At 35.5% G+C, this 16,624-nt stretch overlaps 1 protein-coding gene across 1 annotated transcript; it reads left to right on the top strand.

The window, feature by feature from the left end:
- Positions 1-347: 347 nt before the first annotated feature.
- Positions 348-13,455, top strand: LOC140152568 (lysocardiolipin acyltransferase 1-like). The gene is given in 7 exon segments (XM_072174958.1): positions 348-427; positions 430-563; positions 3,473-3,482; positions 4,334-4,522; positions 5,279-5,410; positions 7,678-7,809; positions 8,588-13,455. Coding segments are annotated over 7 exon segments (1,152 nt in total). The 5' UTR covers positions 348-384; the 3' UTR covers positions 9,100-13,455.
- The last annotated feature ends 3,169 nt before the right edge of the window (positions 13,456-16,624 follow it).

Genomic DNA, 16,624 nt, shown 5'->3' on the forward strand with positions numbered 1-16,624 from the left:
AACAGTCACTATAAATAGTTTAAATGTGACACGATCTGGTCCGGGGGGGCAAAGGTGGCAAATTTGAAATAGATATAAAGGCAAAAATATGGAGCAAAAACAATAAAATACATAAGAAAATAGACATCAAAAATCTTCAGAACTTAAGAACCATGTATGCTATGCATTTGGTGTTTTCAGTATATGATAGCTTAATGTTTGTATAAAGTAATAACCATAGTAACTCAGTTTTCAAAAATGCTGCCTTTGGCCCCCATGGAGCAGATTGTCACAAATAGGCTGATATAACAGTGTTTTGATTATTCTAAAGATGTTGTTTTCTTTCTTTCGGTCTATTTTTTAGCATCAGTCATTACCGGGATAAAGTACGTCTAGTATTTCCTCATGCCAGCAATATTCAAGAATGCCTTTGGGGGCATGCTGTTCCTGGTGCATTGTTCTTCACAGCATTGCTGGGTTCTATCTTCATGATGGGACCAGTGTTGCCATTGATGATAATTAATCCACGATTCTTCCGTGTTGTCACCGATCACATGATAGGCATATGGCTGGCATTGCCTGTGGTAAGTAGTGCACTTGACGGAAATCACAAGAAATGCCACAGTTGTCACGTAATTGTCCACAATGTATTTAAATGTATGATGTGACATCAAAATTAGGACCATTGCACAAATGAGGTGTCATAATGCGCAGAAATAAATTCTGCTTCGAATGTATATCCCAAATTTGGCATAAGACAAAACCGTTTTGGAGTAATGGTCTTTCATTAAGGGGTAGACTACCCCGTAGTCCACTTGCCCATTGTGCATACTCTGGATATTGTATTTTAGCTTAAAACTCGGATTTAATTAATGTGTGCACAATTGATAGATTTTCACATCTGATCTTTTCAGTCACCCTACTCCCTCTCTTTGTTAGCTTCCCAAGTAGACTACTGACTTTGACTTGCGGTTAAGATTTTTAACACGGGACTCTATGGAGAGTTAGGCCAATTTCTGGCCTAACTAAAATTGGCCATGATGTAATGCATCTTAAATGGATCTGCCTTGTGATTGGTCGCCCATATCTCGCTATGGTTTAAATCTTCTGGGCCCGCGCCATTACCATTAACTACACCGTACACAACTGTCTGTGGTATTTTGGCGCTTTTGTGTTGACGCTGAAAGTTAATCTCTCATCAAACATCTAGCGTGCATTTTGTGGTTAATGGACTGATAAACAAGTATGCTTGGCAGTGTGTTTTTAGAGAGCAAAGTCCAGGGGGTAAAGTTCTGCTTACAATTCAAAGTCCATAGTCGAATTTTCGGGGTTCGCTATCAATAAACTGGTAGATTCCAAAATCAGAATTGTTCAGTATATTAAAGTGAGCCATTATATTATGCAAGATAATGTTGCATTCAATTACTTTTATTGTCACTAATCATCTGATATTTTTAACTCTTTATGACCATTTTACTATTGAATACTTTAATTTTAATAAACATCAGTATAATTTAGAGTTCAACGAAATGGGTTCATCATGACTAATAGGCCTAATAACATAATAAAATTCGACTATGGCATAGTCTAATTAAGGGGAGGGGTAATTACTTTTTGGTATGTGTTTATTTTCCCTTTGCTTAGCTGATTTGTTAAGGTAAGTGGGATGACAGGACCCAGATTTCCAGATTTTTTTTTTCCAGTTTAGCCGTTTACAAAAACATTACTGTGTGCACAACTGCACATAGTGTACTTCTTAATATCAATACATTGATCTTGTAGGATATGAGTCAAGGGAGCCAATAATCGCATTTGCATAGGTCATGCAAAAAGTTTTGGTGGTTCCATCTCCTGAGAAAATTTGTGCACATGGGGTGGAAATGAAACCCCTTATAATCAAGCATGGGGATCTCCTTTAGAAACCATACCATTCCTCCTTTGTGTCAATCTTGTGCACAAATTACTATAACTATGCATTTTCTGACTATTTCCATTTGTTGGTCAGATCTGAGACTAGTCTCAGGTCAGATTATTCATTCAAATTTTCTTCCATCTAATTACAGGGTGGTTAATATTTCTTTGCTTGATTCACTAAAATTGCCCAAATATTCGGGCTTTGGATCCTTAGGGGTGGTGCAATAATTATGTGTACCCCGGGGGGGGGGGTGAATTCTCAAAATGGTCAGGCCAAAAGGGGGGGCAAGCATTTTTTGGCCGGTCGAAGGGGGGGGTCAAGCGATTTTTGGCAGGTCAAAGGGGGGGGGGCGCAAGCGATTTTTGGCACAGATATTTTAGGCACCATATCTTTATTACGCCCTAAAAAGGTATAGGAAAACGCTAGGAACACGTTCAAATACCATACTTCGTCAAATAGTTGCCCCCCTCAAATAAACGCCCCCCACCACTTTTTTCAACCAAGATGTTTCAAAAATGCTGATATTTCCATGCTATCTTGTGTAGTAAGCTTACCAAGTTGCCCACATCGTAGAAGTACTTCAAAATCAATTGCCATTGCAGTGTTGTATTTCCGTTATAAACTACTACATGCTTGCTCGTAATATCATTATGCATTTAAAGTGTATTTTGGTCAATCATACATAGTAATGCTATTCTAATTTAATTATATTGATTTAATTGTTACTACCTAAATGTATTGAAATTTATTTATACCAATGACTCTTGTTTACATTTAACTTTATTACTTTGTTGAGCTATTAGTATCACTTGTATATTGATGTTGATGATTGATGAAAATAAAATATGAATGAATGAATGAATAATAGCGTCAATAATTGGCGAAAATCTGGATTGGAAACCCGGAAGTGAACCAGAAGTCAGTGTTTCTAGTTTATAGTTCGTCATTTTAGCGTGAGTTTTAAGTTTACCTAATGATTATAATGGGAATTATCGTTCTAAAATTGACCTTGAATAAACGGCCCGCCCTTTGGAAAATGTTACTCCCCCGGGGGCGTTTATTTGACGAAATACGGTATGCAAAATTTCTTGCTAGCTGCGCTCGCATTATATGATAAGACAATTTAAGGTTCTAAATTCGGATTCCCCAAAATCTCGCATGCGTAAGGGGGGGCAAATAATTTTGGCATGTCAAAGGGGGGGCAAAGGTGTTTTGGCACATCAAAGGGGAGGGACAAAGGTTTTTGGCACAGCCAGAGGGGGGGGAACGATTTTTGGTAGACCATTTTGAAAATTCACCACCCGGGGGTACACATAATTATTGCACAGCCCCTTATAGACTCTTAAAATTGAGCTACTTCAGAGAAATTTACCGTAGTCTGGCAGGCTGATTCGTCATGCGTTGCTGAAGAGTTATGACAATACTGAGCTTCAAGCAATGATACAACATTATGATTAGATGAACCAATTTAAAGAGCAAAAAATTTACGATTTCAGTTTTGTTGTTTTTTGATGATAATTAATTGACTCATTTTGTTTCTTTTTCATGATGTGACATCTTCTTGACATGGAAATACAGGTATTGATGGGTGAGTATTCTTTTTATGCATTTTGCAGTGAATACATGACACGCTAAAAATAAAACCATTTAAAAAATAATAATTGAAGTAAATTGTAAGATAAGTAAATGATTTGCCACCTGGCTTTGTTATATTATTTAAAAGATGCATAATGATATAACCATCTGTTTTGTTGATGACTGAATATCCTATTCATTTCATTAACTACCCTTGTAATAGGCCTAGTTAAATAAACCCATGTGTTTAGGGTCTGTCTGCTTCATTTTTGTTGTTGCTATTTTGAAGATTTGGGCCAAATATCTAAATGGAAGTTGTAATACTATATAGTATGCTCACCATTCACTTATATCAAGGGAAATGAGTCAGATGTCGCTAATATTGATTTTGAGATATTGGCAAAGAAAGTGTTAAAATTTGTTTGTTTTATATTGTTTTCTGCAATTGATAAATTGACGTAACTTTGCAAAGAAAAGTCATATCAACATAGAGTTTTCAGTTTCAGAAAGCTCTAAATGTCTTCTTTTATATAAACATAATTATGTAAAACTTATTTTTGATCAGGGTCGACATGTGACTCATTCCCCTTGATCATGTCACATATTTGAAACTCTACTGTTACCATAACATCAAAATAATAATTATGGCTTAAATCCGAAGAGGTTATGAGTAGAAGAGGTCCCGCTCCCTATTGTCTCTCACAAAACTTTGTATAGTTCATACTTTATGATTCCCAGAACAACAGACATAATCTTATTATTAAGAGTATCAGGCTGTATAGTTTGTACATAGAATTCACTTGCTTTTCAAACCTCTTTTTTGTATTTGACAGTAATGTTTGTATACACTTACTTGCTTTTCAGAGAGTATGTTTGACACAAGGTTTTACATCACTGGTGATAAATTAAGACTTTATGCAAAGAGTGTGATCATAATGATCCATAGAACCAGACTGGATTGGCTCTTTTTCTGGACACCGTTACTACGTCAAAGCTCAGTAAAAACTGAGAAAATTATCCTGAAGCATGGCCTTAAGAATGTACCAGGTTGGGGTGAGTGGACACTTTATTTGTACATTTGTATCAAGGATACAAAGTAAAAAGGGCTTTGTAACAGCAATGAGTGGCTTCTTGTTTATGGATTTTCTTGTCAACTGGACAGGGGGTTACTGGACATCAGTACAGGGATTGGTGGTATCATAACAAAATAAATTGAGCAGTGAACTCTTCGTTTTCTTGTCCACGAGTGCAAAAATGTAAATTTCGGAAATTGGTAGCACATGAATGGTAACAGAGATGAAACACCAACCCACCCAACCCCTACCACACCACACATTTGCTGGCAAATGTGGCCTCGGTACTTAACTATCCAAAAGCTGACATGTTTTTTGTGATTTTCTGTGTTTAACCGGGGACCTATCAACCAGGGGTCTGATTTTTATATCAACAATAGAGGATGCACTAATTTTAGGGTTTTTGCAGTCAATTACAAATCACAGCTAAATGAGGACAGTTCCCAGTTGCAGTAACATCCATGATTGGAATGTAAAGTTTCATATATCTGTGTTTGCAGCAAACACCTACGCACATCCACATGCGTAATGTGTATTGGACACCAAACTTGAAACGCATGCTTGGAAATTACTGTGTGTGTGTTAAGTTGAATAGAACTGGAGTATGTGTGTATGATACAAGATAGCTTAATTGTTCTAGGTCCTTAGATGTCTTAGAAGGTTTTTAAGTGCACACACACCCATGCACACAAAATCACACATTATTTTCTAAATCCAACTATTTTCTTTTCCTCAGGCTGGGCAATGCAAGTAGCAAGTTATATATTCCTACAGCGTAAATTTGAGAAAGACCAACCGTATCTTATAAATATGGTGGACTATTTGAGTGATCTCAGATACACTGGACAGATAATGATCTTTCCTGAAGGTAAAGTAGTTAAAAATTAAAAACACTTAATGATCCAAAACCGTGGTCGCAAAGAAATGGTCAATTGACCTGGACATTATGATCAAGTAACAGCCCTGTATAATCCAGGCAATCTGGCTATCTATATCTCTATATCTCTCAACTTCATACTGATTGCTAGTTTGCTACATAATGTTTTTCACCACAAAGCATACAGGAAAGGGGTCTAATTTGCATGAACCAATCAATCAAGCAATCATTTGACCCTTTTGCATATAACTCAAGAACTCTACATTGGAGATAGGTCAGACTTTACCTTTTCTTAATCCTTATGATGAGAGCAATACATTGGTATGGTTTGTAAGCAGATTTGACCACTTTGAAATTTGACCACTGCATAATAAGCTATTTTGGTTTGATGCAGATTAGCCATCTTTTCCTCATAGATTTTTTTGGGCTCTTAGTATGGTATTCTGGGGACCTTGTATAAATGCTTTGTAGGGTAATTGTGTTCAGTGCAATTAGATTTAAAGTGAAATCTAACCAAGAACTTCTGTACATGTTTTTGCTTCACAACAATTTCAGAAACATGGTAAGGGAGCAAATAAGAAAAATACTTTAGTAAAAACAATATTTGAAAATCTCCAAAAATCAATGATGGTGGGGATGATATACATGTTATTTATTTTACTTGGCCTAATGTCCCCTGTTTTGATGTTTGAATATCTGCATTTGGAGACTGGCAAAAGTCAAGCTTTAGATTGCTTTTGGAAGTTAGACTGACAAAAACCAGTGCAAGTTGGTAAAATTCATTTCATTAGCATAATTTATGCAGGAATTTTTATTCAGAAAATGACATTTTGTTTGTAGAGAGGTTACATGGTAAAAGATTTTTTTTTAATAATCAGATCCTTAATAAGTCTATAAAAAGAATTCTTTAAGCTAAATTTTATGCTTATTGCTGAATTAATAACTTTTTAAAACTTTTGGCATTATATGGGTCATCTTGACATGTCATCTTGACACCATAGAATATATATTCATGATTTGTGGACCATATATAAACAGTCAAAGTTCAGGATATAAGTGGGGATGTGGAAGACTTGCTGGCCAGGCCACAGACTGGGAAGATCACTTTCTCAATTTAGCCTGGGGGAAAGTCCCCGGACCCAGGACAGCAAGTGTCAGGTCCTAGTAAGACCTCTACCAGTCCCTCTTCTCATAACCCTGGCTGAGATGTTGTATAACTGAGCCATGAGATGGGTCTGGTAATAGTCGTAGCACAGTGATGCAAGTGACAGGAAACTGTTAACACAATGGGGCTCACTCTCCATGTCCTGTATTTTTGCACAAACATATGGCTGAGACGAATGGTATATTCGTCTCAGCATATTGGTACATAGCTCTTCGCAGGAAGATCAGAATTAACCCAGAAACCATGATAATAGGATTTGCTTCAAAGCAGCTCAACATTCAGACCTATCCTACTCAATAATCATTTTGACCATATTTGGTAAAAAGCCATTCATTACTATAATGGTTACTTTTCGAAGTATCATCACCGTGATCATGTTGAACAAAAATGTTGTTATTGTGAAAAACAACCTACCACTGGAAATCCTAATTAATGGTTTGTTGGTTTAAGGATTCAATCATGTAACAGTGGTTCATTAGAAATGATGCACTCACATGTCTGCATATCGCAAGGACACCTTTAGCTGCTAGTGTGATATAGAAATAGGCAGATTTGTCGAGTGCAGAGTTGTTCATTTCTGATGAGCCATTGTGTAACCTCATTGAATCCCTTTAAACAAAGAAAAAAGCTAAAGATCATCTAATTCACATGGTTATTTCATGAGAAATATCCGTTAGTCATCGCCTCTCAACATTACAAGAAGGTTGATCTCTTAAAGTTGATTTCGCTGTTGAAAACTACAGAATAAAATGGTGATGTATGACCGTCCGTTTCTTCCGAAATAATGAATTCAACATGCAAGTGTTTAAATACACGCATTTACAGGCATTTACACACTCAACGTCAAATTAACACAGTTTCTTTCTCAAAAACTAAAATTTGTTGAGAAATGTGCTAACACATCATCTCTTTTAAACAATGATGTATGCACTTCAGTTAACTTGTGTTTACGTATACACTACTGTAAAAGTGTGGACAGGATTCATCACCATTTAATACTGGTTGGGTCCTGTACAAAGGAAAAGTTATTGAACTAAGTGTCATTGTGAACTACACTCATAATCGATAGTGTTTTAATGTTTTGATCCAACAGGTACTGATTTCTGTGACACCTCCAAACCCAAGAGTGACAGTTATGCCAACAAGATGGGACTACCAATATATGACTACGTGCTACATCCAAGGGTGACAGGCTTTACTTTTCTTGTTGAAGAAATGAGGAAGAGTAAGTGCTAATTAAGTGGGTTTGATTTGAGTAACTAACAAAAAGGAGGCTTGGAAATTTGCAATTTGAATAGTTGGTTCATAGCCTTAGCAGTTAACATTTTTGTGCTCCAAGAAGTCAAATTACGACGTAAGCTAACACAGTTTCTTTCTCAAAACTAAAATTTGTTGAGAAATGTGCTACCGTGACTGATATCATCTGATTTGGCTTTTAAAATAAATGGTTGTCCATCTCATAGTACCAGGGGTTGCATTCTTGGACATCTGCACATCTTGGTACCCTTACTTTTTGTTTTGGATGGTTTGGACCCCTTATATTACAAGTTGAAATTGACCAATGCGTCAGATAAAAACTGCATTGACCTCTGTACGAAAGCTTAAATTATGTAAATCCTTTAACGAGTTGCTCATAATAACATTTTGCCATTGTCGATACAAAAAAGGAACCAAGTAACTTTTCAGAACTTTGGACCCCTTAAAATTCTCATTAGACCCCTTAAATTTGTGTTTTGCAGGACTTAAAGGGTCCGGAAAAAATCAGTTGGATAATTTAAATATTTGAGCTATACCTACCTGCACAGTACTAACACTTGTGATTTTCTCAGAATCGGCAAATGGTATTAATTTGAATACAGGAGGTGAATAATTATAATGGATCAGTAGCACAGTTTGGGCTACATAGTTAAAAACAAAAACATTCAAAAATAATATTTTAGGATAAAAACATTCATAAGTAATACTGACACAGTTAGCACTTCTTGTTGTTGAACCCTTCATAGGAAACATGATTGATGCTATATACGATGTGACTGTAGGCTACCCTTATAATCTACCCACCGAAGGCGAAGTAAACACCATGAAAGGCGACCTACCTCCAGAAGTTCACTTTCATGTGAAGCGCCACGCTATTGCAACAATACCGATCAACAAAGACGGACTGACCAAATGGTGCGAAACAAAGTGGGCGGAGAAGGAGGACCAACTCAAGCAGTTCTACACCGAAGATAAGGTGTTTGTCACAGAGAGAGACGGACTTGATGTGGAAACGTACAAGGAGAAGATATTGGAATGGACAAGCAAGTGGATTGTAGGATATGTTTTAGCTTTCTGGGGAGCTTTTACCATTTTTGTCTTATCTGGCCTTCTATACTCTTCTATAGTTAGGTGGCATTTAGTTCTTGCCTCTATTTTCTTTATAATCACAGGTATATTTTATGGTGGGATTGAAACTTTGACCATCAAATCTTTTCAGTGGATGAATAATAAAGCAGATAAAACAAAAGTTAGGTAATAATATTTTGGCCAAAATGTATGAAATGTTTATAAAGTACTCTGCAATTCATATGAGCTCTTCCAAATGCAAACATGTTGACTAGAATCAGGTGAAATAGCTCAAAGATGGACTTGGTTGAGCAACTCTTAATGCAATTAAGGGCTATACCTAAGGCCTGCTACATACTTTTTATTGGATGTAGAATATTTGATGCAACATATCTTGTCATGTTAAACTTCTAACAAAATAATGATGTAAAATCAATAATACATTTGCCATCAAATTTCATTGGTTTTCCATGAACAAACATTTGTTATATAGAAGCTAAAAATGAATTCAACTGAATAACAGATACTTGTTGAACAAATATTCTATGTTGAGTATTTGGAGTATAAAGAAAGTGCAACACCTGAATTGGACACTTTTTGTAGGCATGAATTGGTGGAGAGGAGAACAACAAGAAGGAGCTAAGTAGCAATTAAGTCAACAAATTCTAGACTACAAGTTTGGGTTGGAATTGTGCTCATATGTTTAAAACATGCAAGCATCATATGTTTCTATAACCATGCCTGTCCAATGGTGCTGCTAAGGCCAAGAAGTCGTGCACAAACTCTTATATGATAGGGTGTATTGTATAGTGACAGATGTTTTTTTGTGAAACTCAGCTATTTTAATAGCTACTTAGGGAGCCAACTCCCATATTTTGGATGCAAGTGACATGTTGAGTTACAAAACTAGGCATAAAAGGTGTTTTTATGGGTCATGGGCAATAATTTCTGGGTGACCAACTAAATCTGTCCCAGCATGGGTCAGGTTACATGGGGTCAAATTTCAAAATGGCTCAAGTCTTGTTGTAAACTCCACCAAAGTATTCCTCTGGTCTTATGAATTCAGAAAGAGTATAGTTTGACCTACCTGTGACATACAGTTATTGAGTTACAAGCAAAAAGGTCAAATTTTGACCTCCACAGGAGTCAACATCGTAAAAAAGTGTCTGATAAAAAAGAAGTCTCAAATTGTTCCTCTTAACAAACCATTTCAAAATAAAGAAATGTTTGCCATCCTAAATATTTTGTTACCTAGGTAACAGGGTGAGGGGTCGATCCCCTTGTATGCTCTATTCATCTTGACATATTTTGCTACGTAATCTATGTAACAAAACATCCTAGATGGTGCAAATTTCTTTTATTTAAATAGTTTTGCAAGAGATACAATTTGAGACATTTTTGATGCACTTTTATGATGTTGACCCCTGTTGAGGTCAAACTTTGACCTTTGACCTTTTTTCTAATGACTCAAGAAACGTACTTCATAGGTAGGTCAAACTATACTCTTGTAAATCCTTATGACCAGAGGAATACTTTGGTGGGGATAGAAACAAGATTAGAGCAATTTTGAAATTTTACCCCTTATAAACTTTTACCCCCATGCTGGGACCCCCTGTAGAAGATTGGTCAGTTGGCCACCCAAAAGTGGTTGCCTTTGACCCAAGGAAACACCTATATAGGCCAACCTTTTATGACATGCCATGTCACTTGGCTCCCTAGCAAGTTGCAAGGCTCAAAGGTGTTAATCAAACATTTTTATTTTAACATGTTTCTCTGTATAGAATTGCATATTTATGTCTCTCTGTATTTGTATGGTTGATATGAAAATATAATTATAATGAATTGTATGCATAATGGTAATTTTTGCATAAATTATGCAAACTAGGAATCCAATATGGCCAAATTTAGATGTGCTCTCATGACCAAAGTATATCATCTTCAAACTTGATATTTAAGATAATCAGGCCATTCCTCAGGTATCAAAGAATTTGGGTACAGTATCACAAAAACAAAATATCAATACATGAAGAAACGTCCATAGATATAAGGATACTTATACGGTAAATAATTAGTAATTGAAATAATTTTGATGTATGTTACAAAGTTCATTTTATTTGGTTTTATACAGCGGCATCTGCCATAAAATAATTATCATTGCAATATCCTTTCGCAAATTAATTTTAATGTACATTACATATTGATGGATCTTAACTCAATGGTATCGGGATCACGGTATCAAGTGTTTGTGGGCCGCCTGCATAGCTGAAAGGATCACTTAGCAAACCTTTGTAGTTTGTGTGATGCTTCTTTGTCCACAGAAACCAGGGCTCGAAAAACTGTAAATTTCCCGGGAAGCAAGCTAAATTTCCCACAATTTAAAGAATGTTTTGTATACAAAAAAAAGACAAATTTTCCCTCCAAGGCTCCAAATACCAGAATTTCCCTCCAAACACCAACATTTCCTGGGAATGAGCTTCCCAACTTCCCCACTTTTTCGAGCCATGGCAGAAACAGATTGATTTTTGATCACATCTCTATTTTTTATGTACTTACGCCAAGGTCACCTAGGGGTCAAATGAGGCCACAAGGGTTCAAATTTTAAAATTGCTTGATTGGGCTCAATGTTGATAGACATAAATCTTAGGAAGAGGGAAACATGTTAAAATCAAGCAGAGGTTATCCTGGTGAGGATGGGGACATTTTTCAACACCAATATGTAACGAGTGACTTGTAAACATTTTAACATAACAAAGTGTGCTTTCTTTAGTCTATTTCATTTTTCTGTACTGATTCAATAATAAGCAGCTTTTTTATATATTTTGGGAACAAACCAATAGATTGACAATGTCCTGTAAACGTTTTTGTATCAGTTTTGTATCATAACTGACCCCTCCTGGCCTGTCTGTAACGGAACCGTAAGCTCTTTTATAAGGAAATACAATTTTAATCCCCTTCCTCCCTTACAAAACGTTTAAATAGGACGTCATCAATCTTTTTGTTTGTTCCCTTGGAATGTGAAAGTGAAGTTATATTTTATGATGACCTGTTGACAAATGTTTGCACTACATTCATTTCTGCTCTTTTCATGTTCCGAGTTTGCGCCAGATTAAAAACTGAACAAATTTTAATCTTTCCCCAGAGCAGCCAGCGTACATACACATTGAAAATAAACCCAGTGCATCTGGTCGGATTCAAACCGACGACCTTCGCAATACTAGCATGACGCTCTGCCAACTAATCCACAAAGGCACGCTGGAGAAGAGCAGAAGATACAAATCTATAGGTATTAGGTTCGAATGGTGTTCGCTGCATTCCTATCGGAAGGCATCAGAACTACATATTTATAACAAATACACTAAGTCACATGGGTATGAAAGTTATTATACTTAGTTCTCTGGATTGATAGGATGAACAAATTTTAATCTTTCACCAGAGCAGCCAGTGCATATAAACTGTTTTTGGGTTTGTTTTTTTCAACGTTTATGTGCGCTGGCTGCTCTGGGGAAAGATTAAAATTTGTTCATCCTATCAACCCAGAGAACTAGGTATAATAACCTTCAGATTAAAAACTGTAGTGTTTAGTGTGGGTAACTATGAAGAGGATGGTAAAATATGAGTAGGGATGGCATTCATTGAAGTTCTGATAGATCAGTCCTCTGAAAAGGACCTCTCTAGGGAAGGGATTAAGTCCTACCTGTGTTTACCGACCTAGAGTACCAAGTAATTTAAAAAAGGATTGGAAAATTTACAAACTATAAAAGCTACGAGCAGAAATTAATAGTGCAAACATTACCTTGTTTTCAGTATATAATGGATCTGAGAAATAGATGTAAATTCCCTTTATGCAGCTGTACATTCTTGCCCCACTCACAGTGGTATACTACTATTCCAAGTAATGTCAGATATTTATTATTTGATTTTAAAAGCTTTAACAGTCAGTCACAGATTTTGATTATTATAATTTGTCCACCTATTTCATCTGCACATTTCAAAAGTTACATCTGAGGAAAATAATTTTTGCATGTCACATGGATCATCTGTAGCTATATAAATTCAGACTTTTATTTATGTAGCATTACAATGAGCTTGCAACAACACAATTTTCACACAAAATTGCCAAAACGCTGTCACACACGAACATATCTTCAAGTTTGAGATGAACATACCTTCCAAGTTTTAGAAGTGTTGAATCATTCAAGCTGATTATCAGATCCGATAAAACTTGCTGTTTTGTCAAAATAAACACGTTGTTGCAAATTTTGTAGGTATTTCATGATAAATTTATTAAATTTTGAATGTACCACATGGCACATTATAAAGTAAAATAAGGACATTTTTAGATATTTCAGTTGAATGCCTCGCAAAATGTGTGGACATGTCTGAAGCTTTTGTTAAATTTGTGTGCCCTATTCCACCACCCTATGTTGCTACATGCTAAATACAGAAGAGGTTGACCATAAGCAGTATTTTATTTACGGGTAGAATTATATTATTGTTGCTAATAGTCATATCCACCCGAAACAGAACTTTTATAGCTTTATTAAAAGACACATAGGTACTCATTCAGCCAGGTGTACCTATCTAATTTGTGCAAGTATTATTTTGAAGAAAGTACTTAATGTTCTCATGTTTGTTAAATGTTTTGATTAAATCAAAGGGGCACTGCATGATTCACAGCCTCATATCATCCCTCACCACTTCTAAAAAGTTGAAATTTTATACCAAAGTATCAGAAACCTAGGATTACATGTTTGTGTGCATAACCTTTTTTAGATTTGGTTGTTGACAAAGACATCATCCAATTTGTAGTTTCTGTCTGTCAGTAGACAGACATTACAACATAGTGGCCACTGTAATACATGCAACTATGTGTAATCCCTAATTCAGTGTCTGAATGAACTCAACTTTTGGTAATAAACTTTATTCGTGGATATATTATTGAACCATACCCAAACAGTTTAGTTTAGTTTAGTTTTATTTCACCATTAAATAACTTTTACATTTAAGTATAGCAAAATCATATGGTAGGAGACCAAACAGAGCAGGGCTCGAACAATTTTGGCCACCCTTTACAATAAGTTAAACATTTAGGATGAAACATAATCAAAAGACGTATCAAGACATAATTATGTGCAGACAAAGACCGGACAGGACACGTGAGACAGACAATGTTGGCAATGGTTTAAGAGGAGAGGATGCTAGAATCATGCCATGTCTTTATAATTTAAACATCACATATGAGATGTGGGCAAAAGAGGGAACAATTGTTTCAAGATTTTATAGTGAACTCTTGATTCAAGACATAATGAATGTTTGGAATTTTACTTAAAAACACTTCTGCATTGATTGTATATGTTCAATTTGTATTAACTATTTTACTTGAGTGGAAGTGATATTGTAGTGGATTTCATTTATTGAGTGTCTAATGGATTCGGATGTTGACTTGATATTTAATGCAAGCATTTTGGTTTTTAATGCTCCTACATGTACATGGAATATTTTCGTAACCAAAATGGTAAGGCCAAACAAAAAAAGGTTCGTCTCAAAGTTTGTAGGCGCATTTGTAAAATCACAAGATTTGAAAAAAAAAAGAAATGCGGAAATGTTTTTATTTAAAAAAAAAAGACTTTTTTCTCAAAATACCATAAAAATTTAAAGTTGGGAATAATAATATTTAAAAAAAAATTGCATTTCGCATTTGTTGTCAATCCACTTGTGAGCTTTGAGACAAACCTTTTTTTTTTGTTTGGCCTAATACAGTATGTTGTATGATCATGTTTCTGGTTATTTGACTAGACACACTTTCCATTTTGTTATACCAGCCTTATTTATTTTGCATTAATTTTTTGTAACACACTTCTGGAGCTTTTATGATTAGAGCTTTGGGAGTGCAGCTTAAACTTGAAAGTGGGAACAAGCAACAAGGGGGTAATTATCTCTTCCAGGTAGTACTTAAGCTAGTGAACAAGCACTATAAGTCTTGCCCCTATGGAAGATAGCCTGATAGTGTTTGCTGCTAATGGGATCACAATATATATTTATATGAGTATTTATATATATATATGAAGCCGTCCTAATTTACTTAACTAGTTTAATAAGTCTACTCCATATAACTATGTGTAGAATGTATGAGCATGTGCTTCATTGATAACGCCTGCATCAGATACAAATTCTTCACACACAGTTATGTCCAGTAGTGTATGCCACACTCAGTTATGTCCAGTAGTGTTTGCCACATAGTACATAAGCTGTCCCCCGTACCAGTGCCAGTCGAGTACAATTGTATAAGCTTAAGTTTAAGACAGCATAAGTGTAACATCTAGACACAACTTCTGTTTAAAATGGACATGTGGTAATGCAAGAATATCATAGATAAAAATACACTTGTACCAGGCACTTGCATTCACTTCTAGTTCTGGGACCTGTTTGGTGCTGATATGATTTTAGGATTTGTTGTTATACGTGTTTTAGGGAACAGACCAAAAGATTGTCACCACATATTAAAATGAGCTGAAAAAGAACTAAAAACAGTGACCAACAATTTTGTTCAGAACAAGTGTGGAAAATAAAGCTGAAAATTAAAAACAAAAAAACCCAAAAACAAAACAAAACTGAAATTAGCCTAAAGCTGAACTCTCATGCCCCTGTATAAACTAGTTTCATTAGGGGTGTGTGTGATAAACGTTTGTAATGGGGGAGTAATGTATGGATACTGAAAGTAATGAATTGTCAACATTTGACAATTATGTTTCAGGCACTGGAGGTGGGGTCAGCCTTTGTGCATGGGACATAATCGAGCTGCTGGTTTTGTCCTTTGTGTAAAGCGTAAAGCTGTGAAGAATTGAGCTTAATTTTGGCATAGTTATAGTCAAGTCATTTTAAATTTCATATATATCATGCTGGAATTTATGCAATAGTAGAGTATAATAATCATATTAGCTACTTTGTAGCCACTCTTATTAATAGTACAATTGTTTGTGGCTTTATGTATGTTTATGTTTATTATGTAACTGTCCAAAGATGTTTATAAAACTGCTGTGTGGTTCCTATTTGGGGCCTGGTTGGGTTTCTGTATATTGTATATATTTGTATTTCAATCAATGTGTAAATCATAGAGTGTAATTTTAATGTGCAATCAATAGTTGACAGTTAATAGCATGTTTGGTGTAGTAGTAACAAGTTTTCAACATGGTTAAAATTAACAACTAACCATCAACAATTCCAGCAGTGCTTTTGCAATGTCAAATTAAATGTCTTACAAATTGGGCTGTAAACATTTTGGTCCGGCGGTGTGTTGAAGAAACATTTAGATTGCAGGATGATATCAGGTTTGGTTACAGCAAATAAAATATATTTTTATGCCTATATGCCCTCCATTGTCCTAAGGGACCAATCCGCAATATAGGATTCATGTATGACCAATCACAAAAGAACATACATGTAGTGATCCACCTATAGATACTTAACTACAATATATATAGGTTCTATATACTTTTAGGTTTCTTGGCTATTTTTTATAACACCTACCATTTTGACTTTCACAAGTGTATATGATTAAAAGCTTTTAAAAACAAAATTTAGTAGTATAGGGTATTTTCTCATTGTGTGGTTCCGCCATATGCGAGAACTTCAATCTGACAGCATACATGAATGGGAATTGAACCAGTCATATAACATTGTGTAAAGTACCTTTCATGACTATTGCCAGTTCAAGG

The sequence above is a fragment of the Amphiura filiformis genome, chromosome 5 (genome assembly GCF_039555335.1).
Source record: "Amphiura filiformis chromosome 5, Afil_fr2py, whole genome shotgun sequence".
In the NCBI taxonomy this organism is placed as follows: domain Eukaryota; kingdom Metazoa; phylum Echinodermata; class Ophiuroidea; order Amphilepidida; family Amphiuridae; genus Amphiura; species Amphiura filiformis.